This window comes from Rattus norvegicus, chromosome 9 (genome assembly GCF_021556685.1).
Source record: "Rattus norvegicus strain SHRSP/BbbUtx chromosome 9, alternate assembly SHRSP_T2T, whole genome shotgun sequence".
Taxonomy (NCBI): Eukaryota; Metazoa; Chordata; class Mammalia; order Rodentia; family Muridae; genus Rattus; species Rattus norvegicus.
This window is the reverse complement of record NC_141542.1, coordinates 17,627,645-17,652,679: the sequence shown is the minus strand read 5'-3', so window position 1 is coordinate 17,652,679 and position 25,035 is coordinate 17,627,645. Positions and strand designations below refer to the sequence as shown.

General features: G+C 41.5%; 1 protein-coding gene across 2 annotated transcripts; it reads left to right on the top strand.

Annotated features, from left to right (window-relative positions):
- Positions 1-16,608: 16,608 nt before the first annotated feature.
- On the top strand, positions 16,609-25,035 carry LOC134480472 (uncharacterized). 2 transcript variants are annotated; one of them, XM_087568502.1, is made up of 5 exons: positions 16,609-16,804; positions 17,523-17,815; positions 19,010-19,141; positions 19,802-19,985; positions 24,245-25,035. In XM_087568502.1, exons 2-5 carry the CDS (start codon positions 17,799-17,801, stop codon positions 24,248-24,250), a joined length of 339 nt encoding a protein of 112 aa, XP_087424628.1. In that variant the 5' UTR covers positions 16,609-16,804; positions 17,523-17,798; the 3' UTR covers positions 24,251-25,035. The 2 variants fall into 2 exon arrangements, with proteins under 2 accessions (XP_087424628.1, XP_087424627.1); XM_087568501.1 differs by having other exon boundaries at positions 16,659-16,804; positions 17,523-17,682.

Sequence of the window (25,035 nt, the reverse complement as noted above, 5' to 3'; positions counted from 1 at the left end):
TTCAGTCATGTTTGTCCTGGGTTCTATCAAGATAGGTGTGGGATAGGCTTGATTTCCATTACAAATGATGTAACAATGCATATGTTAGTACTCTTAATACTTCTTGGGACCGTGCCTCAGGGATCACAGTCTGTACAAGCTTAGAAGTTCTAAAAGCTAGTCATGACCTTGGTGTATAGGCTTAGATAGTGTCCAGATTAGAATCCTCATGTTAAGACAACAATACCAAGCTGTTATGCTAGATGAAGCTGAGTTCTCCATGAAGTTCTAAGATTAGGACTATTAACAAAAAAGGAGAAGGGAATGTAGAACTAGAGTTTTAAAAAGGATACTCATTGTCAGAGTCCGGATGTTCAGGGCCGGACGTGCCTGAGGGAGAGCCAGAGATAGGACTTGCCGGACCAGCTATCAGCCCCAAGGACATTGACTATCTATAGCCACCCCCTCCCCTTCCTTCACCCGCCTGAGTGAGATGAGCCACCCTACCTGCCTGCCGAGCTGCTAGAGAGCACGTACTCCTTGCTGATGTAATTTCACACTGAAAGTAACTGTGCACCATTTGAATTGACCAATCATGTGTAACCTCGCGAATGCCCCTACCCTCCCCTATATAAACCCCCGAGTTTTGAGTCTCGGGGTCGATTCCTCTGTCTCCTGTGTGAGATATGTCTCGACCCGGGATCCCGCTAAGACCCGGGATCTCGTTAATTAAAGCTACCTCTTGCTGTTACATCAAGAATGGCTACTCGTGATTCCTGAGGGCACCCAAGCCCGCGATTGGAGCGAGAGACGGGGCTCCCCATTTTGGGGTACACTCTTTAAGTATCTTTGCTAGATGTCTTTGCACTGGGATCTTTCCACATTACTTAGATATCCTTGCTATGGGGTCATTACCCGTCACCTTGCCATTTTAATTTTGTGTTTCTTTTAGAGGCTAACGCTGTTTGATATAAGATCCAAAGATGAACTTCCATAATGGGCTATGGTTTCAGACTTGATTTACAGCCATGTGCCCCTCGGGTTGCTTCCTTTTGATCCTAGAGGTTGATTAATCTTTCCAGCAAGGCTTCCAGTACTTGATAGGATTGTGCTACATGCTGTCAGAGCAGAGTTATACAGAATTCATATGCTGGCCTTCCTCTGACAGTGCTTACCATTGACAAGTCCTCAAACAGGGCAGCGCTTGCAGAAAAAAAAAAAAAAACCCTGCAGGCAATAAATCATGTATCTGGGTCTACCCCTGGCTCCTTGAGAAATGAAAGAGGAATATGGTCTTGGCTTACTGGAAGTCTTATCCCAAGTCTAGGGAAGGGGACTCCCAGAGAGCACTAAGCCTTCTCCTCATCCATCATAGTCTGTATAGCCTGTGGCTTTCATGTGGTCAGTGTGATGACCTTAAAATGTTCTAGGCATTTCTGCCATGTTCTGTCTCTATACCTAGACATGACCTCAGGTGTACAGTCACATTGGAAACATAAAAAGCCTTGCATCTGAATTGTGAAATTCAATGTGTGTTATATTTAAAATACCACAATAATTGAGTGGCCATTGCTACAGTAAATATTATAAGGGGGTTTCTACCCGACCGTAGATCATTTAGTTCCCAAATAAAAGACACAAAACTTTTAGATTTACAATGAGCTTTAAAATACTAGAACTGGGCAGACATCAACCCTCTGTGCTACTTTTTCTGCTTCCCTGTCAATAACCCTGAGGTATTGCTTGCCATGCTCTGCCTGGGCCACGCCTGTTCTAACAAGACTGGCCCACATGGCAATACACTCATGATCCAACTACCCTATGGGGTGGTGTCTCCTTCCTTCTCCTCCCATGTCCTTTCCCTCTCCTCGTGGACCCTGCCTGAGCCCCCAAGCCAAGGGCAACTTTGCTCTCTCCCCTCTCTTCTGCCCAGCCCGTGTTGTAGGGATTTTATTAACCAATCAGGGATAACTTAGGAGGCAAAAAAAAAAATCTAGTATACATGAGGGTCTCCTTGTTTGAAGCAACCAGACCTTAGGGTACAGAATTACCCTGCCTAATAAGATCCTATCTCAAAATGTCAAGAAAAGTCAAGATTTATTATTATTTAATAATAAATCAAGAAATAGCCATTGTAAAGAATTTACAAAAAGCAAAGCAGTGGAGCAGAGTGGACGCTGTGTGTCAAATCCCTCTGCTGTCCATCTCTGGGACCAAGTATGCATCAGATCAGTGACGGGAATGGGGTGCTGAAAGCCTGGAGCAAAGGGATGCTGGCTGCATGGCCACATTTGAACAACACTAAAGCAGGACTAAATGCTAAGAAAAAAAAGTGATATGCAAACCATGTAAATTTTAATGTCCTCCAGAAAGACAACACCACAATAATTTTACTGTTTCTCAAGCTGCTTCTGTCACCAAACTTCTAATATTGGTAAGGATGTGGAAAACTCTTGTGATACAAACCAGTTGCCAATAAGAAGAGCAACCACTGTCCTGACCAAGGTGACCTGGATGCTGTCAAATAGGCCGAGGCAGCCTGGACAGCCATCAGAGTATGTTTAACACACAGATATCTGTCATTTCAAAAGGGGGAAAATGAAGCCTGACTTTTCCCCCCTTTAAGCAAAACCAAGAATACTAAAGCATTGAGGATTACAAATAAAAATATGCCAAGAAACTTCATAGAATATACATTTCTCTTGTGTGTGCTCCTGAGTGTGTGTGTTTTGTATGTGTTTTGTGTGTGTTTTATGTGTATGTGTGAGTGTGTGTGTATGTGTGTGTACTTGTATGTGTGAGTGTCTGTGTGTCTGTGTGTGTATGTGTGTGAGTGTGTATGCAGGTGTGAGTGTGTGTGTATGTGTGTGTACTTGTGTGTGTGAGTGTCTGTGTGTCTGTGTGTGTATGTGTGTGAGTGTGTATGCAGGTGTGAGTGTGTGTGTTTTGTGTGTGTGTGTGTGTGTGAGTGTGTGTATGAGTGTGTGTGTGTCTGTGTCTGTGTCTGTGTGCACTAATGCTTCAATTATCTGCTATGGTGAATACTGTCCCCAACTCAATTATGAAGGTTAGTATTAAGCTGTGAGTAGTATGTGGAGAGTGGTCACAAAGAATATTTAGGAGTCCTCTTCTGTTAAGTTGTCTGAGACTTCCAAATGCTGCATGATGTGAGTGGGCCTCACATCTCAGGACACTAACTATATTAAGTAAATTCCCGTGTGTTTTTCTTAAACATTTTTCTATGAAAACCTTTAATAATTTTTTCTCCCATTCATTTTTTTGGGGGGGGCGCAAGGGTCTTTGTTTGTTTTTTGTTTTTGTTTTGTTTTTTGGTTTTCTTTTTGTTTGTTTGTTTGTTTGTTTGTTTGCTTATTTTAGGTCCACAGGATTTTCTGTAGCCTTGGAGGAAGTCCTAGACTTAGGACACTGGATCTGTACAGTTAAGGGAATTAACCAGTTCACTGAGCACATTTTTTTTTGTTTGGTTTCTGTTTTTCTTTTGAGATCTCACTGTGGGAGCAGAGGAAGCCCTGAGGAAGTACAGCCCTAAGTGCATGTGTGCTGTAAACATGATATGACCATGCCTTGGACCCAAAGCCATTTATCCATGGGGAAAATGCAAAGGCCCCCATACCCCTTGAGGCTCAGAGACATGACAATGCCTTCTCAGGATGGTGTTGATAGTGTGTGCAGAAAAATCTACTCTACCTTTCTCCCTGGCCCCATCTGGATATTTATAGCCTGAAGACTGCTCCCTGCAGAGACTGCTCCTACTGAGATTAGCTAAATCTGCCCCTTATCAGTTGCATATGCATAGTCCTCCCCTCCTTGTTTATCTGCATGTAATGCCCACCTCCTTGCTGCCCTGTGCAACAGCCCTGCTTCCTGGCCAACTCTATACAATAAACATGCTGAGCTTCTGGGATGCTGCATTTTCTCCAGCCCACGGACCCAGCCTTCCCCATGTATGTGTGTCCAATGTCATTCTTCATTTCCTCCTCACCACTGGTCAGGCCCAAGTCCCTGGAGCCACACAAAGGACTTGGCAATCTAAGTCTGCTCCACTTTGAAGGAAGTACTTTCTAAACTGAAATCTAAAGCACACAGTGGGTTCAGCTCCCTCTCAAGTGTCTTTGGTGAGAGTTGGGGTGGGTGTGAGACCAGTTGCATTATGAGTATTGCAGAAGAGTAAAGGATTCACAGTTTGCTTTTGGTGAAGCTGAGCTCCCCACGAGGCTATCATTGCCAACGTTTTCCCAAGTCACTTCTAGGAGGTCAACTGACTCCTAGGTGAGTCTTTGGTTACACTGCTTCAGTTTTCTGTGGCTACACTGTCCAAATGGCACCCACTGGTCACACATGGCTATTTGAGATGAACTAAACTTAGAACTAAAATCTGCCTCTTTAGTCACAGCAGGCAAACCAGGAGGCACACAGCCAGCCAGAATCCATAGCCAGAAGCACAGCAGATATAGAATATTTCTATCATCTAGAAATTTCTCCTGGACAGCAGTGGTCTAGGTTCTTGGTGTCTGGTTTTTCCTTCAGGGAGAATTATTTGCGGTACTAATATCAAAAGGTTTATTTTTAAAGCAACTTTACCAAAATATGACTTACTCACCTCGAAATTAATCCAGTTTAAGTCTACAATGTAATGGTTCCCCATAAATCTATCCGAGTTCGACGGTAGTCCACGGAACAAAAGAAAGACAGTTTATGCAGTTATGTAAAAATGGTATGCATCAATATTGACCACTGCATAATTATACTGTACTACTTTTGATTTCTTCAAAATTCAGGCCTTTTATTGATAGTTTTACAAAAATACATTATCCTAGAGTTGAGAAAATATTATACAATATTTCATCTGGGCTTTTTATTACATTGAGACTTTAATATTTTTGCATCTTTTGCTAGTATTGTTAGATTCTTTATAAGAGTTTTATTTTGTGGATTTTTTTGCCGATCTGGTCACTATTTGATGCCATTTCAATGTTCTCAGGATTTTGATGACAATAATACTACAATGATAAAGGGATACTCATTTTCTTGAGCCATTTACATATGTATATACACACATATGGAAAGTTATGTATACATATTTCTATGCTGTACTGTGTAGAATACAATTCTATTATACGTCAACATATACAGTTTGCTCAATATGATTTCTGTGAATGTTATCAGTCATGGGGAAATATTAAGAGCCTGAATAAACATGGACAATATTTGCAGAATGCACATAAAATTGAAGATGGTATATAAGCAAAAATGTGAAGAATATCACTTACAGCTTTCATATCGAATGCACTTTACAATTTTTAATAGATTAAAATATTTAAATCATTTTACCCAGTTTCTTGTTTTTTTTTTCAAAATGTGTCTCCTGGATGATTTGAATTACATATGCTGCTCAAGATCCTTTTAACAACAGTGACCTAATGCCTTAAATGTGTTTCTGATATTTCCATTCACTTGATCACTGTTCAATAATTGTACCAAGTTTATAACTGTACTTTTTTTATCCCTTTAAGAATGTAACTTTCATGTGTGACTATACACTTTTGATCCTAACTCTTTGGAAGTATAGACAGGTGGATCTCTTTTTTGAGGTCAACCTGGTTCATATAGGAAATCCCTATCTTGAAAAAATCAATCAATAAATAAGCAAATAAATAAAAAGAATTTAAAACATTTGTAATTAAGATGAACACAACCACATCTTTAATAACAATTAATTTTTTATTGCAGATAATTCATATAATCAATTTACAAAATGTTACATAGTGTCATATGGGAACTCAATTTCATTGTAAAATAAACCTGCTTTTCTCTTTTAATTGGTTGCTCTTAGTTAACATCTTTTATATGCATATATAATTTATTCTGATTATTCTCTCCCCCACATCGTCCCATCCCCTCCCCTAGGACTTCAACATATACAGTCTTCTAAATTTAGGCTTTCCAATGTCTGATTTCTCTTTTAATTATTATACCTTCCTTTAATTTTCCATCTACATTTTATGATATCTTAATAAGAAACCCATTCTGTCATTGGCATTATCTCAGTGCTTGGTAGGAGACATTCACATTCTTCAGTAGCTTGTCATCAGTGCAGTTAATGACATCGAGGTCTCTCTCTGTTTCTGTCTCTCTCTGTCTCTGTCCCTCTGTCTCTGTCTCCCTCTCTGTCTCTCTCTGTCTCTCTGTCTCTTCTGTCTCTCTGTCTCTCTGTCTCTCTCTCCATCCCCTCCCCAATTGTTTTGTTTTCTAATACAAGTTCTCACACTTTAGTCTAGCCTTGCAATCAAGGCAATCCACCTACCTCAGCCTTGTGAGTGTTGGGATTCCAGGCATACACCATCTTGCCCAGTGAATTTTGTGACTCTCGTACATCCCTTTACCATTTCTGAATTATTTTTAATATTGCTGTAACCCTTTTCTAGCTTCTAGATGTAGATATATTAACTGATTAGAAGGTTTTATTTTTAAAGATTTATTTATTTATGTACATGAACACTCTGCGAGTGTGCCTGCATGTCAGAAGAGAGCTTCAGACAGAAGAGGGCATTGGATCCCACTACAGATAGTTGTCAGTCACCATGTGGTTGCTGGGAATTGAACTTGGGAGCACTGGAGAAGCAGCGCTCTTAACCACCAAGCCATCTCTCCAATCTGATAAAAAAGATTTTAAATTTCATTCTTTTTGTGTTTGTTTGCAATCTTTCTTCTTGAGAACACTGTGATGGAATGTCCAAATGGTGATTAGTGGCAGTTGGTAGAAGAAGCCATATGTGTGATGCTGCAATATGTGTGAGGGGCTGGCAACAAGGTGCAGAGCCAAGACCATGGCCCCGTGCCCTGAGGCTCGCCTGATGGATGTGAGCTCTCAGCCCTGTCAGGATGATTTCAGGTGAGGACAGCAGGTGGTGGCTTGTGCCCTGCTGAGCCAGCCTAGGAGAGTGGCAACCACAATCGCCATGCCCAAGCCTCCAGCCTGGGGCACCTGGAAGATCCGGCTGTGATGGCCTCGGGTTGGTCACGGTGAGCCTGGAGGCCCAAAGAAGCCGCCCTGGCCTCCGCAGAGCCCAGAGAGGGGACTGACAGGCGTGGGCAGAGCCAGGAGCTCCGCACCTCGCGCCTCCCGGTGTCGCGCCTCCTAGTGTTGTCTGCCCCAGGGAGTGGGCACACGTGTCCTTCCCACCCTGCCTTTCGACCAGGCCCGAGTTTCTCCATGAGCTGATGTCTTAAATCATCTAGATTTTAGGAATTTGGTGTTGTGTTTTCTAAAGATACATCGTACAGCATACAGATAACATCGTAATAGAATAAAGGAATCTTTTGATTTCGCACCAAATTCCATAAAGCAATGACTACTGCTCAGCTCTCTTGGCCATGTGAAAAGCAGAAATTATATTTCACTTTTTTAAAGAAATAATGAAAGTACTTAAGCTTAAGCAAAGCCAATGGAAAAGGTCCCTATGGTGTTTGTCTTTGGTTTCCTGTGCTCTTTCTAGAGAATGACTTTAAGAAGTCAGTGCAGCCAGGTTGTCATTGTGGTCAGGCAGTCATGAGCAGATGGATAAGCGATGTGCTAGGGCCCCATAGGCCAGTGAGCCCAGCTGAAGAGGACAGGCTAGCCAGTGAGCCTGACTGAAGAGGACAGGCTAGCCAGTGAGCCTGACTGAAGAGCAGAGGCTAGCCAGTGAGCCTGACTGAAGAGCAGAGGTTAGCCAGTGAGCCTGACTGAAGAGCAGAGGCTAGCCAGTGAGCCTGACTGAAGAACAGAGGCTAGCCAGTGAGCCTCGCTGAAGGCTGAAGAGCAGTGATTTTAACCTTTATTTCTAAGTTCTTCAGTTTTCCTAAAAGTTTCTACAAAAGTTTGCCTCCATAAAGTTTGACTTAGAAGGTTCTCCTGGCTCTCTTCTTCTTATCTCCTTTCCTCTTGCTCTTATGACACAATAATCTCCTTACTCTCAATGCCTTACTCTCAACGCTATGCCTTTACTTCTAAGTTCTTCTTGAGTTCTGTTCTCTTCAGTTCAGTTCTGTCTAAAAAGCTTCTCTCTCTTTCTCCTCAGCATTTGTATATCTTTCTGAACACAGCAACACATGGTGAAAAGTTCACCACAAGTTTGCACAGGAATTCAAATCATAAGTTGGATAATCAGTTTACGACAGAGAATGTTTACATGCATATCCATGAAGGTTAATCCTCAGGATAAACTGTCACCATCTGTTACTGGCTCTGCACATTCATGGAGAGTTAAAAGCTGTAATTTTTATGAGAAAAGAATAAGTGAAATTACCTATATGAAAATCCAGTCAATTATTTAGTTCAGTCCTTGCACCTATAGTAAATCATTAGTTCTCTTTTTATGAAGTTTGGTTAATTGGTTTATACCCTCTTAGGATGGGCTATAATTTGTAAATGCCTGCTTGGTATTGCAGAAGCAATTCACTCATGACACTTTAAGAATGGCAGGGTTCTCAATGCAATTTTGATTACCAGAGAAAACATAATAGCAGTCCTATTATAAAAGCTTAAAATTACTAATCTATTTAAAGGAATTCTTATAGAACCATCATTAGGAATTAAGAAATCATCTATTTGTTTATACATCATCACTCCAAGACAATACATCTTCGCTGCTCTGTGGTGATCTGCTCAAAGGAGTGTGGTAAAGAGCATGACAAATACAGAGGCAGATGCTTGCAGCCAACCATTCAGCTGAGAGCAAGGCCCATATCTAAATATAGGAAAATGCAAAATACATCAAACCAGTAGCTAACATCAAACTAAACTGAGAAAATTGAAGGAATCCCACTAAAATCAGGGACTAGACAAGGCTGCCCACTCTTTCCCTACTTTTTCAATATGGTACTTAAAGTCCTAGCCATAGCAATCAAACAATGAAAGTAGGTCAAAGGGATAAAAATTAGAAGGTATGAAGTCAAAATAGTAATATTTGAAGATGATATGATAGTCTACTTAAGCAACACCAAAATTCCACCAGAGAACTACTTACCGTGATCAACAACTTCAGAAAACTGTCTGAGTGAAAAATTAACTCAAACAATTCAGTAGCCTTCCTCTACTCAAAGGGTAAACAGGCTGAGAAAGAAATTAAGGAAATGACACACTTCACAATAGTCCCAAATACTATAAAATAACTTGCTGTTACTTGAACCAAGCAAGTAAAAAATCTGTATGACAAGAACTTCAAATCTCTGAAGAAAGAAATTGAAGAAGATCTCAGAAGATGTCAAGATCTCCCATGCTCATAGATTGGCAGGATGAATATGGTAAAAAATGGCCATTTTGCAAAAAGCAATCTACAGATTCAATGCCATCAAAATCAGTATTCCTACTCAATTCTTTATAAAGGTAGAAAGTGCAATTTACCGTCATTTGGTATAACATAAAACTCAGGATAGCAAAAACTATACTCAACAATAAAAGATCTTCTGGGGGAATCACCATCTCTGACCTCAAGCAGTATTACAGAGCAATAGTGTGTATGGTATTGGCATACAGACAGGCAGCTCAGTGGAACATAATTGAAGACACAGAAATGAACCCACATACCTATGGTCATTTGATCTTTGACAAAGGAGTTAAAACATCCAATGGAAGAAAGATAGCAGTTTTAATAAATAGTGCTGGTTAAACTGGAGTTCAACAGGTAGAAGAATGCAAGTTGACCCATTCTTATTACCCTATAAAAAGCTTAAGTCCAAGTGGATCAAGGGCCTCCACATCAAACCAGATACACTAAAATTAATAGAAAAAAGTAGGGAAGAGTCTCAAAGACATGAGCACTAAGGAAAATTTCCAGAAGAAAATACCAATGGCTTATGCTTTAAGATCAAGAATCGACAAATGGGGGGACCTCATAAAACTGAAAAGCTTCTGTAAGGCAAAGGAGAGTGTCAGTAGGAGAAAAAGGCAACCAACAGATTGGGAAAGAATCTTTACCAATCCTGCATCTGATAGAGGGCTAATATCCAAAGTATACACAAAACACAAGAAGTTAGAGTACAGAGAGCCAAACACCCCTGTTAATAAATGGGGTTCAGAGGTAAAGAAAACATTCTCAGCTGAGGAATATCAAACAGCTGAAAAGCACCTAAAGAAATGCTCAACATCCTTAGTCATCTGGGAAATGCAAATCAAAACAACGCCGAGAATCCACCTCACACTAGTCAGGATGGCTAAGATCAAAAACTCAGGTGACAACAGATGCTGGCGAGGATGTGGAGAAAGAGGAACACTCCTCCATTGTTGCTGGGATTGCAAACTGGTACAAGCACTCTGGAAATCAGTCTGGGGCTTCCTCAGAAAATTGGACATTCCATTACCTGAGGACCCAGCTATACCTGTCCTGGGCATATACCCAAAAGATGCTCCAACATACAACAACACACATGCTCCACTATGTTCATAGCAGCCTTATTCATAATATCCAGAAGCTGGCATGAACCCAGATGCCCTTCAACGGAGGAATTGATTCAAGAAATGTGGTACATCTACACAATGGAGTACCACTCAGCTATCAAAAACAATAACTACATTCAATTCATAGGCAAATGGAAAGAACTAGAAAATATCATCCACAGTGAGGTAATCCAATCACAGAAAAGCACACTTGGTATGCTGTTGGGAGCGATGGCCTCCAATCCCTCCATTATTGATATTATTATTATGGTTAGCATTAAGTATGACTGGGTTCATGGAAAATCCCCAGCCAGCTGCAGAAGACTAATACAAATGTGCTGGTCAAGATGAAAAATCATATGATAACGTGTGACGTTAAGATATCCAATGTCATGACCTGTAACCTTTCTGAAAAACCAACATCCTGCTGACTAATAGATATGACAAACCTGTGACCTTTCTGACAACCTGTCAACATCAGCCGGTTCCCTGACCACACGAATATTGTGTCCTTGGTGTGGGTAAATGTTTCTGACTTCCCCCCTCTCTCTGTTACCCATTTATGGTACAAATTCAGCCTTGGAGAAAAATAAAATTGTCACCTTGCTCAGACTCTTGTCTTGTAGTGCTTCTTCGAGTCTCTAGTCCCCCATTCTCTCCCAGGTACTCAACACCCCTCGTTGACAGTATGCACTCATTGATAAGTGGATATTGACTAAAACCTCGAATTACCCAAGATGCAATCTGCAGATATCAGGAAGCTCAAGAAGAAGGATGACCAAAGTGCAGATGTTCCCACTCCTTCTTAAAATGGGGAACAAAAATATCCATAGGAGGGGATATGGAGGCCAAATCTAAAGCAGAGACCGAAAGAACAGCCATTCAGAGTCTGTCCTAATGTGGCCCATATATATATACAGCCATCAAAACTAGGTAAGATTGATGAAGCTAAAAAGTGCTTACTGAAAGGGACCGGATATACATCTCCCCTGAGAGACACATCCAGAGCATGTCAAATAAAGACGTCAGAGCTAGCAGTAAACTACTGAACTGAGAACAGGACACCCTTTATGGGAATTAGAGGAAGGATTCAAAGAGCTGAAGGGCTTGCAACCCCATAAGAACAGCAATGCCAACCAAATAAACCACTGGCAAAAGACTATACATCGACTGACCCAGGGGTCCAACCGCATATGTAGGAGAGAATAGCCTTGTTGGGGCACCTGTGGAAGGGGAAGCCCTTGTTCTTAACAATGTTGGACCCTCAGTGCAGGGGAATGTCCGGGAAGGGGTTTCTAAGTGGCATGGATTGGGGGACCATACATATGTTGGAGGGGCACGGGAGGGGGGCTGCTGTACCGAAAGTTGGGACAGGGAATAAGGTTTGAAATGTAAATAAAAAATATATATGTATTAAAAAAATCTAAAATTTTAGAAAATGATAAATACCAAGAAATAATCAAAAAAAGAAAATGTGAAATAGAAAGAAATTTTAGGATTTGGAAAAAGATGAATGCCAGGTATTTGAAAAACTGTATGACCATGGTAAACACTTTAATATACTTGAGAAATTTTTTACATGTTAATGAACTGCATGTTTTTTTTTTTAATTAACTTCAGTATTTCTTATTTACATTTCGAATGTTATTCCCTTTCCCGGTTTCCGGGCCAACATCCGCCTAGCTCCTCCCCCTCCCCTTCTTTATGGGAGTTCCCTTCCCCATCCTCCCCCCATTGCCGCCCTCCCCCCAACAATCACATTTACTGGGGGTTCAGTCTTAGGAGGACCAAGGGTTTCCACTTCCACTGGTGATCTTACTAGGCTATTCATTGCTACCTATGAGGTTAGAGTCCAGGGTCAGTCCATGTATAGTCTTTGAGTAGTGGCTTAGTCCCTAGAAGCTCTAGTTGCTTGGCAGTGTTGTTCATATGGGGTCTCGAGCCCCTTCAAGCTCTTCCAGTCCTTTCTGATTCCTTCAACTGGGGTCCTGTTCTCAGTTCAGTGGTTTGCGGCTGGCATTCGACTCTGTATTTGCTGTATTCTGTCTGTGTCTCTCAGGAGAGATCTACATCCGGTTCCTGTCAGCCTGCACTTCTTTGCTTCATCCATCTTGTCTAATTGGGTGGCTGTATATGTATGGGCCACATGTGGGGCAGGCTTTGAATGGGTGTTCCTTCAGTCTCTGTTTTAATCTTTGCCTCTCTCTTCCCTGCCAAGGGTATTCTTGTTCCCCTTTTAAAGAAGGACTGAAGCATTCACGTTTTGATCATCCGTCTTGAGTTTCATGTGTTCTGTGAATCTAGGGTAGTTCAAGCATTTGGGCTAATAGCCACTTATCAATGAGTGCATACCATGTGTGTTTTTCTGTGATTGGGTTACCACACTCAGGATGATATTTTCCAGTTCCCTCCATTTGCCTGTGAATTTCATAAAGTCACTGTTTTTGACAGCTGAGTAATATTCCATTGTATAGATGTACCACATTTTCTGTATCCATTCCACTGTTGAAGGGCATCTGGCTATTATAAATAAGGCTGCTATGAACATAGTTGAGCACGTGTCTTTTTTATATGTTGGGGCATCTTTTGGGTATATGCCCAAGAGAAGTATAGCTGGGTCCTCAGGTAGTGGAATGTCCAATTTTCTGAGGAACCTTCAGACTGATTTCCAGAGTGCTTGTACCAGTTTGCAATCCCAGCAACAACTGAGGAGTGTTCCTCCTTCTCCACATCCTCGCCAGCATTTGCTGTCACTTGAATGTTTGATCTTAGCCATTCTCACTGGTGTGAGGTGAAATCTCAGGGTTGTTTTGATTTGCATTTCTCTTATGACTAAAGATGTTGAACATTTCTTTAAGTGTTTCTCAGCCATTTGGCATTCCTCAGGTGTGAATTCTTTGTTTAGTTCTGAACCCCATTTTTAATAGGGTTATTTGTCTCCCTGTTGTCTGACTTCTTGGGTTCCTTGTATATTTTGGATATAAGCCCTCTTCAGTTGTAGGATTGGTAAAGATCTGTTCCCAATCTGTTGGTTGCTGTTTTGTCCTAACCACAGTGTCCCTTGCCTTACAGAAGCTTTGCAGTTTTATTAGATCCCATTTGTCGATTCTTGATCTTAGAGCATAAGCCATTGGTGTTTTGTTCAGGAAAATTTCTCCAGTGCCCATGTGTTCGAGATGCTTCCCCACTTTTTCTTCTATTAGTTTGAGTGTATCTGGTTTGATGTGGAGGTCCTTGATACACTTGGACTTAAGCTTTGTACAGGGTGATAAGCATGGATTGATCTGCATTCTTGTACATGTTGACCTCCAGTTGAAACAGTACCATTTGCTGAAAATGCTATCTTTTTTCCATTGGATGGTTTTGGCTCCTTTGTCAAAAATCAAGTGACCATAGGTGTGTGGGTGACAGTAGGGGGGCTTATGGAGCAAAAGCTGGGAAAGGGAATAACGTTTGAAATGTAAATAAAAATATATATCTTTTAAAAAAACTAAAATTTTAAAAAATGATAATAATACTAAGAAATAATTAAAAAAAGAAAATGTGAATAAGAAAGAAATTTTAGGATTTGGAAAAAGATGAATGCCAGGTATTTGAAAAACTGTATGACCATGGTAAACACTTTAATATACTTGAGAAATTTTTTTACATGTTAATGAACTGCATCTTTTTTTTTTAAATAGTGAATGGAAATCCAGTCCCTTCCTGGGTGTGAGGCTAGGGATCCAGATGTAGTGGAATTCATTATTTGTTGGTCCTGAACCTTTGAGTCTGCTTCTAACTCAGCTTATGCCAAGGAAACTAGGCCAGGGTGATGTCTAAGCCATTGACCAAACCATCTGGACTAACAATCATGGGTGAAATTCCACCTTGTAAATTGGACAAGAGGAATAAAATATACCTTTAAGGATTTAAAAAAAAATGAAATGTACCCAAAAAATCCAATAAAAAAGTTTAAATTAAAAATTACTTAGGAAATACAAATACTGGGGTGCCATTCCACAATCATAATGTGTTTCTTCTGTGATAGCTTACCGGTTAATTTACTTCTCTATGACTGTTTTCTTATTTGAAAGTAAGTAATGGCATCATCTGTGGAGTGGATGGTGAGAACAAAAGTTTGCCTAACTTGAACAATCGATCCCTCCTGAGCTTGTGATTAACATTCTCAGCACAGGGAAATTTCCTGAGGAGATTAAAAAACAAAATCCAAACATAAAACAGGAACAACAACGATGTAAAAACATTCTGGACTCTGGGTATGAAGGCATGTTACAAGTTTAATCAGCTTTGTAGGTATTTCTAATAAACACACAAAGAAACAAAAATCCTATCACAGTACTAGCAGTTGCATCCAACAAAGAGAGAGCTGTGAGGTAGTGCATGCTGCTTCTTTCCCCAGATACCTCTTGGCCTCAGGCCTGCACCCAGTGAGCTGGACCAAGAGCAGCCAGGTTGAAATTCCTGATGCCATGGCAGGATTCTGCAGGACCATTTCCCTTTGACAACAAGGAACCTGTGTGGAGGAGACCTCTTGGTGAGTCCTCAAGGACTCTACATGTCCTATTCTACAGGGAGAAGCCCTGTCAGGTCTTTGAGCAAGGCCAGCCAGTTGTTTGGGGAAGTCTCTGGTCCTGTGGCAGAGGGCGAGGAATGGCAGAAAGAATGGCAGCTCCACTGAGAGCAAAGGATAACCCTTCTAGGCCTGTGACCTCCTAATTAATTTATCTTTTCACCTGATGCCTTATTCACATTTTCTTACTTTCATACAACTGTGATCTTGATGAGCAGCTGGGCTCTTCTTTTCTTAATCAGTTCTTTGTTGTCACAGATGTTTTTAACTTACTCCAGCCCCTGAGACTTATTCACACCTTCTGTATGCAGTAGGACCCTTGGTGGGCCTGTCATTTCAAAAATAGAAGCTTAGGTAATCCAAAAGATTGGACTCCAGTTTACCTCAGGCCAGGAAAGAAGTCAGCCACCATTAGTAAAAGAGCAAGGGAAAAATTACATAAGACAAATAAGTGCCTTAATCAGAAGAAAAGATCCTCAACTTCTAAGGCGCGCACATCTGCACCCCTCTGTTCTGAGCTTTGCATAGTGATGTGGTATAACTCCAGATGGTAGTAAAAGACAGAGATATTCCCAGAAACGTCAAACATGATTTTCACCCTTACATCTGTGAGGTGGGGTGGCAGTATAGCACACATCCAGGTGGAATTATGACACCTAGGATAAGAAGACAGAATCCATATATCACACTGCCAAATGGACACCCTCCTGAACTTATGGACCCATTAAAATTGAGCTTCAACCTGACCTCAGGCCATTCCACTCCCTTCCCATCCTCCTGATTCTTATGTTTGCTAGAAGTAAAAGATCATGGTGCAGCCCCCAATATTCTCATGCCTAGACTTGACTATTCAGGAAGAATGATAATGGAGAAGGGATGGCTATGTGGTTACAATGTAGTAACACAAGGTCCAGGTTGACATTTGCTCACTGATGTCCAATTTAATTGTCTTGTTATATTTGAGAAAGGGAGGATGTCCTTCTTAATATATAAAAGGGACAGAAATTTATTATTTTATATGTGCCCTGTAGTTGATCCCTATGTTTCCAAGAAAAAGGAGTTTGTATTGCAAAAAAATAGGATTATAGACCATTGATTTTGTGAAATACATGGATATGTAAATGGAAACAATGTCAGCTGTCAAGGACTGCAGAGTAAGCAAATATTTCCAGGTTTTATACACTCAGAGGTATAGAAGAAATATATTGGCCTCCAGAAAAAGGGAAAACCTTAGGAATCGAAACATGTTTCACATGCATTGTCTCGAGTAGTAGATTTACTTTTAAGAAAAATCTCCCTCCTCCTTGGTCCCTAGAGATTTGGGTGCTAAGAAAAATCTGTTCTCCAATTCAGGGTTGTAAGCAACTCTCCCCAGCAAAAGCATTGTTGACTTCCAATTATGCAGAAAGAAATATCTAGCTTTGAAATAGAGGTTGCCCAATGGTATTCCCAGTGACACATGAGCGACTGGAGGAAAGGGTCCCCACAGAAATTCATCAGTGTGGGGAAAGCTGGTTAGTAGGTATGCCATAGAACTTTCCAGTGACATCATCAGTAAGCACTTCACTGGACACTCTATTGTATCTAAGAGATCCCTAGAATCTTCTGTGATGTCACCAGTGTTGTGGTGACACCAACTGCCTTTGGGATATTCCTTCAGTTCCCTTTGGGTTCACAAACAGACATGTTTCGCCAGCTGCTCAGGCTATTTTGGAAGAAAAGGGGAGATCAAGGAGAGAACACACCAGGTCAGAGGGAAGCTGACCCCCTCTCTAATGGAACAGGAAGGAGGAAATCATTCTGGGGAAGGATTGGTGAGTCCTGGGCAGAGTTGGGGAACATCCTCAAGGAGGTACTTTTGACATGTGCCTTCTAAGACTAGGCCTTACAAGCAGGAGCCTTGGAATTTCTCAAAGGCAAACCAAGAGTCAGGAGTTCCTCATCCTTAATTTGAGAGAAAGCCAGAAAGTGGTAATCCTTCAGTTTCTTTTCTGGAATCTTTTTAACTGTGAGTGTCAATGAATGGCAGGAGGAGGCACTGTGAGATTAACAATGTGACCATCCATGGTTGGGAGTTGAAGCACTTCATCCTCTAGATTACTGTAGGTTACACAAGTCTCTGATGGTGAGAACAAGGAAGGATGCACCCCTCGTCATGAATTGAGTTCTCACACACTTTGGTCTGGAACACACATGATTAGAGCTTGATGGTGCTAAGTGTTATGAACTCCAGGATTAACTGCACCACATCTGATATGAGATAACAATGTCCCAGATGTTTATGTATCAGTCAGGTTATACTGTTCAGGGTGAAGGTTCCTGTAATAGTGAGTGTGGCATGTGTATGGCATTAGAGGTTGGGAAGAGGGACATAGCTTAAAGTCCAGCTTGAAAATAGCTTTTTTGCTCTTTCAGGGATTCACCCAGTCTCTATCATTTCCTCTTCCTCAAGTGCCTTTTGGGATTCAGAATGGTCTTTTCCTCCCATGGGCCATCAAATATGCAAATTCACTTGGGTTTATCTATCTACAGGTTTTGGTAGGAAGGCATCATCCCAAAATGTCATCAGTAAGCAAGAGGAGTGTCTAAAGGAACTGGAGGAACTCAAATTTGAAATCCAGAAGTGTCAATTCGAGAGGGATGAACTTTATCAAATCCTGGACCTTTATATCTATGATGATTGGGACCACAGGTAGTCATTATGCCCAGTAACCTGTTCACTCACTTGTGCTCTCTCTCTGCTAACCCCAGATTTCCTCATAGCACGAGAAGTTTCACCTCTCATCCTGGATTTTAAAGAGCCTTGGCATGCATTGGCTTGTGAGGTAAGCTAGGTGCTGTGTGTTTAGGGTCAACCTGTTTTGTAGTTGAGCCTGAGGTGGTTGGAGAGGCATTGGTTCTGTCAGCAGCTGGAAGGACCTGCTCACACTTGCTGCAACTGTGTGTGTGAATGAAATGCCTGCATGTCATCACTCTTTCCTCTGAATTTGTTCATTATACACTGATTCTATGGCACCTCCATGCATGTAGTTGGCATTCTACATGTTTTTGGATATGGGTTGGTATGTATGTATGTGGAAGTATATGTGGTGTTTTACTCAGGATCAGGACGTCTGGGACCTTCGATGGGGTCTGAGGATTTTTTGATCAACAGTTTGCAGGTCATGATAGTGATGAGTATGTGGAGGCCCACATATTCAGCAGAGCACTTTGCTCCTTCTGTATACCTTGGTGGCACACTGGACTCTCCTGAGGGGAGGAGGTGCTATAAATCCTCTTCCCTGTCAAACTTAGTTATGCCCTCTGGGAATTCATGTAACGATAGAAACCAAGGATTGAGTATACCTGCTTTCAAAACAAGAGAAATGTCATCACAGCTTTCTCTTGGGCCCAAAGCTGTGGCACAGACTGGAGGAATCTTCTTCCTGAACTAGTCAATTCCATCATGCTCACCTGGCCAGCTCTTGAAGGTCAGGTCCCTCCAATTGGTCCCGTGGCTCTGTTGTCCTGTGCCCAGGATAATAAACTTAACCAGTACAAATACTTTGAAGGAGCAAGTATGTGTTGCATACTGAGTTTAAGTAATCGAGAGAACAGTCTGATTTCACCTAATTTGTGTCACCTGCTTTGATCTTTAGTTTTTTATGTTTTTAACTATCCAGGGATTGTTTATTGTGACCTAGAAATGGTCACTGTGGTCTTGACCGTTGTTATTCCCAAATAGGCCGGTCTCAGCCTTGCCCACTCCTATATAGTGAGTTTTTGCAGAACCATATCTCCCAGGATTCCAAGGAGTCCTTATTTCAAAACAAATGTTTGCTTATTTACATGGAAATATTTTCTGTGGATTGAGTCTCACTGTTGGGTTTTGGTCTGGTTTTTGAGGTTGCCACTTTCTTCCCTTCCACCATTCCTTGAATTTGAACTTTTTTATTATATATTTTTTATTTACACTTCACCTAATTCTGAAATCATGAGTTCAAAACGTTATTTGTTCCTTTGGCCATGACCTAACCCAGGCTGGATGTCGAATTGCCAGTACTTCAATCCGAACATGAGATGAGAATGATGGCTATGCAAATGATGACCAACTCAATAAGTGATGCCATGGAGAGGTACAAGGAGCTCATACAAGTGAACAGTTCTTACCGGTGAGTCGCTGACAGAGATGAGAACACAGCACTAGGCAGGGAATACTTCTGTCCTGTGTGACTTTGAACCAAAGTCAGGGCTCTGGTTCTGTAGTGTCTGACTCTTAACAAGAAGCATGCCTTGTGGCAAGGGTCTTAGATTTGTAGCTCTTGGACTCAGTTTTCCTACATGTGAAGGGTGTAGAAGACCCTCCAATTGTTATTTTCCCCATTAAGGATCCTCTAGATAGAAAAGGTTTGCACCATGATGGGAATATCAATCAACTCTGAATCTCTAGGACTCTGACAGGATGTCTATGATCCATGAGAAACACATGGATAGATTGTAGAGCTATTGGGTCTTCTATCCTCCCTCAGAGGGCATTTGACCTCTACTTGTAGATGATTTCAGCATACTATGGACATATGAGCTCCCTTATGGACCATTTCTTCTACCTTGATTTATATAAACTGTCTTAGTGTCAGGATTTTCAGAAATACTTTGATTCATGTGGAATGTGTCCTCTGGATTTGACCTCCTCTAATTGGTGCTAACATGTATAATGTTCTTCTAGTCTGGGGATTTCTGGGGATGAGGACCCTTGAAGGGATAATTGTACTTGCAAGAGTGACAGGCAAATAGAAGCTGCCTGGGATTTACCATTTATGTTTGTGGTTCAGCATCAGGCACTCACAGCTCCTGCGTGAACAAACTCAATTGGAGAACAATATACAGATTTTGCTGAATGAGAAGAGAGAACAGCTGGTGGAGCAGACTGAACTGCCAGCATCCTCTGAGGAGATAAAGAGGTTCTGCGAAGAGGCCGGAATGAACATCTGTGACCCCAGAGCCAAGCAACAGCAGGTAGGGTTAGGCCTCAGGGTCAGGGTGTCCTCATGTCTTACCATAAACATAGACAAACCAATGTAACTGTCTATTGACTGATCCATGTCCTGACCTAGGTCTCATCCAAGTGTTCATTCATGTGATGGTTTACAAGGCTTTCTGTGGAGACAGCGCCTTTTCAGGAAACTGCATGTTTGGAAAGCAAATGCTCTTGCTCTTTGAGAATCTGCAGTTTATTAAGGGAGATAGGTTGATCACACAGCACAGCACTACATGCCATTATGTGTGGAGGGTGCTATGTGGGAGTCCCTCTTTAGACTAGAACAGGGCTTTGAGGGATGAAGAAAAAGCCTGGAGCTCATTTTCTTTTCAGGGATTGTGTGAGACTCCAGGAAGTATGTAGTTTTCAAGGAGGAGAGCCTGGTGGAAATGGCAAAGAAATGGTTCTCATTGTCATTTGTGGTGGCTTTTGTTGTTCCACCCCCCTCCCCCTCTATATGAAGATGGTGAGTTCATGCTTCATAGATCTTGGGTAACCACAGAGCCTGAGGAGCAGCATGTCAGTCCTGTCTTATTTGAGTGCTCCTGGAGAGTTCATAACTGGGCCTTACAACCTGAAGCTGGTTAGAAGAGCAAGGATGTGGAAAAGGTTTCTCAAAGGCTGAGGGTTGGCATGAGAGACTTGAGACTTCAAGAACAAAGTTATCCGTATGTACCCCCAATTCTCACCAAGAAAGGTACATTGCTGTGCTGACCTGCATCTTAGGGAGCATGCGGGGAGGCCAGTTAATGACAAGCAATTTTGTCCAGTCATTATCCAACTTAGTCCTTTAAGCCTAGGTCTCTCAACAAACCTGAAGCTTCCTGTTTTGTGCTGGAAGTAGGAGTCTTTGCATCACCGGTCCAGTTCCAGGTGGAGCCCCCTCTCTTATTTTCTCAACACATTCTTAAACCATTCACTTATTTTAAAAATAAGGATTAGATTTCTTCACTTTACCTGAACTGAGGTATCCCCCGGGAAGACTCTGGTTTGTCTTATGGGCTTCACCATGATCTTGCATGGAATCTTAGAGTGCATCCCTCTTCTGACATTGCTCTGATGACTATATCATGGTCACTGCATTCTTTCAGGATAGATTCCCTCTCAATATTGTACACAGTGCTGCATTTCAGAAAAGTCACTGTATGTTATTCCTTTAGCCTCCTTCTGACTGACATTGAGGTTGTTTTAATATCACATGAAATCTAATGTGATGAAAAGTTCCTGGTAAATGACCATGAGACACTGTCTTCTCTGATGCTTCCAAGGTCTTCTATGAAGGAAACAGGTTAGTTTTAGTGGGGCCTATGATGAGTCAGCATAGCACTTGATGGAGTCTTTTCCTAGAATCTCTCTCTTGGGAATTTGATGTGTTGTTTAGGCTATCTGTGCAGAACATGTCACTTACTTGTAGGACCAGCAAGTATCTGCATAGAAAGGTTTCCTGAAGTGGAAATGAGTACAGGCCAGGGCAGCACAGCTTGCTTGAGTCAAAGAGACTTGTACACAGCATTGTTCCCACTAATTCCTCACTCAACAGGAAATGTGCTGCGTAACAGCAATGTTTTCATTTGTGCTTGCGAGTGTGTATCTCTGTATGTCTGTGTGTGTGTGTGTGTGTGTGTGTGTGTGTGTGTGTGTGTGTGTGTTTATCAGCAGTGGCTGAGCATGTTGATGTTCATGCTGTGTTTTTCTAATGCTGGGTGATTTTTCAAGTCTTTTCGGTATGGGACTTTATATATAGGAGGGTGTGTGAGGGTGTATGTGTGTTTGTGTGTGTGTGTGTGTGTGTGTGTGTGTGTTTGCAGTAGTGAACCTGTGTTTCCCTCTATTTCCAAGTTTCATGAGAAACGTTCTCTAAGAGTTCACTTTACATCCATGAAACATGAAATACAGCTGCCCAGTCATTTGGCATCTCCATCTAGCTGTGTAGAGCAAACGGACACTTAATTTATTAACTTATTCAGTTTTCAAAAAATTCATAACAGAATTATCTTGTGAAGTGTGGGGAAGGAGTGGAAATATGTTCAAGTGAGTCCTGTTTCACAGGGGTAACAAATGGTACAGGCCTGGAGCTTGCAGGTCTCTTTTTGTTATGGTGTAGAAGCAGGACAATAAAGTCCTTTAGAAATGCAACCCCCAAAAATGAGGACACAAAAACACCTTTAAAGTTAGATTTTCAAGTGATTGTGGGCAAAACTACTCATCTGCTTTGAAATCCTTTGGAGCACATCAAAGGAATGTAGTACTGGGAGGTAAGGGCAAGGTTTCTCTAGAAAATCCATGAGTTTATGTTGCTTCTCTGTTCTTTGTGAATTGTGAAAGCCCACTGGAAGGTTGTGTCACTCACTGTGTCTTCTCCAAGGTTGCTTTCCACATTGCCTGCTACCATTTCTTTCCAGCTACCTTGGCAACTACAGCTTCCCCTGGGAGTTGGCTTGGATTTTACTCATTGAGAATTTGATTTGCTTGGAGTTGCATTGTCATCAAGCAAAAGTCAGGTAGCTATGCTGTGGTGCAAGAACAGGCCAGTTTCAGGAGCCCCTTTAGGTGCACAGATAATCCAAAGCACTCCCCTATGTTATCTGTGTACCATTCTGCAAGTGCTGTTAATCAACATCATTTTCTCTCAGGTAATTTCAGCCTCAATGGGGTTAGGAGAAATGACGAAATTCAGATGGGTCTGGGAATATAAGAACAGGTAGCCCTATGAGAAGCCGTGTTCAGAAAGTGGAACAGACGTTTTAGTTAACCCAGTGATTCCACAACAAGGAGTAGGTGTTACAATTGCAACTAGGGAGCATCAGTGTTGTAGTGGTCCCAGAGCAGCCTTGAAGGAGAATCTATCCAGATGTCCATCAGCCAAGGAGTAAAAGTGTACCGTAGGTTGGAGCCCTTCCATGCATTCTGATTCAGTGTGAGATAATCCATGCAAGCTTTTCCTTACTCACTCAAAATATCTGTGGCACAATCACATTACGGGGAGAAAATTTGTTGATTTGGATCCTGGTTATGGAGATTTCCTATGATTCTAGCTTTGGGCCTGAAGTCACTCAGGTTATGGTGAAGACTGCTCCGATGAGACGTAGCTGCACACTTTGGGGAAAGTCTGAAATAGTGAACAAGAACAAGAGTCTAGTCCTTCACCAATGTATGATCCTTTGCTGGGAAACAAGACTACTCTACACAGCCTTGGGAACTTGCTAAGCAAGATTGGTAATAGGGAAAGAACCCTGAGTCTATGTCGGTTTATGGGAGGACAGCACATCACTGACTGAGCTGTCTAAAGGTTCTGGCCACTACGTACATAACCCACTCAACATTTGTTTTTATGCCTCCAGAGTATCCTGGGGAATCTTTACATTAAGCATTAATGTTCAGGTAGGAACACAGGCTGGAAGAAGCCATTTGAATATCCTTTCCCTATATAAATACCCTTTTTGGGTGAATGACCACCCACATGGCTTCAACCTCAGGCAGCTAAAGAGCTACTCAGAGTATTGTTCTGGTACAGTTCATGTGAATTTTGCCCATGAAACAATATATATGATCCTCTGGATTTCTTGGTATTTTCTACTCCTTTTTTACTGTGATCTCTCCGGAAAGATCTGAGGACATTTTCTCTTCTGTCCTCTCACAAACTGCCTTGCACTAGCCATAGACTTACAGGGGTGCTGTTCTGTTTCTACATCACAATCACCTTTAATGTCCATGTGTACGCTGGGAAGATTTGCATGGAGCACATTCTCAGTGATTACAGGATCTGTGCACTTCCCATGGATTGGATGTGAGATGGCTTCCCTGTGCATTTGCAGGTACAGTGGTTACAAATTGAACCTACAGTTCCTTCAGTGCTAACATAATCAGAACTTTCACCTCAATTCTGGGCATGTTCTCCAGAAGGCATCTACATGGTATTCTAGGTTGCTCATACCTCTCTTGAACTCAGATTCAGACATAGCTACAAGGTTATTAGTCAATATCATATTCCTGTACCAGTGGGAAAATATGCTCATTTTTCTCTTAATTCCAGTACAGTGCATTGTCCAAAGTTCAAATTCTAGCAGTTTCAAAAGGTGAGATATAAATCCAAGCCCAGGTACTCTATGTCACTTGGGGATGCAGGGACTGACTCAGATGACAGGTCATGCTGGATTGTCCAACTAAATAGACCAGATGTAAGAGGGAGAGCTGAATTGACAACCACTCACTAAATCTTTTTCCCTCTCTCTGCTAGGTCTGAAATTCTCCAGCAGAAACTAGAATATGACACATACCAGGACAAGATCTCCCTTGGTGAGAAGTGCTACAGGAGGAGAACTAAGTGTGCACAGCAAATACACCACTATTGCGTCTCATCTGTAATGTCCATAGCAATTGTGGACTGCATTTTCCTCCTTTAGTTTGATTTCTTTGGATTGAATATGTTGTATTTTCACCTCGCCTCTCTCCAGCAAGTGTAAATTTTTGGAGGGACCCAGAGAAGTGCTGATGCACATCAGTCAAAAGCTGCTGGTCATCCAGAAAGACTGTGCACGTATAAATTTGTACTTGTCCTGATGGGTATCCAGAAGAGTTTCATGGAGATCAGTTCACAACATTGGAAAGACTTTGAGACAAAGTCTGTAATATCATTTATACTCAATATTGGATGGCTTCTTCCTTAATACCCCTACTCCAACAAAAGAGACCTACTTCCACTCCTCTTGAAAAGATCATTACCACCAATAACTGCTTGTCTACTATGTCTCCAAGGCAAGCCACAGGCTATAAGTCTATTCTGCAAAAGGAGCAGCAAAAGAATGCTTAGAGCAATTCCTCTATTTAAAGTTTGGTTGAGTTTTGATTATATTGGTTTTTTGGTTTTCCTTCTATTCATTTGAAGATTTGTTATTTATGTCTTGTTATTTTGTTCATTTGCTTTTCTATTTTGATAAGGATATAGACTGTATATATTGACTACCTGCATCTGGTTACTATCAAGTAAATTGGATGTATTCTGGTGAATAAAGGAGTAATTTCAAACTC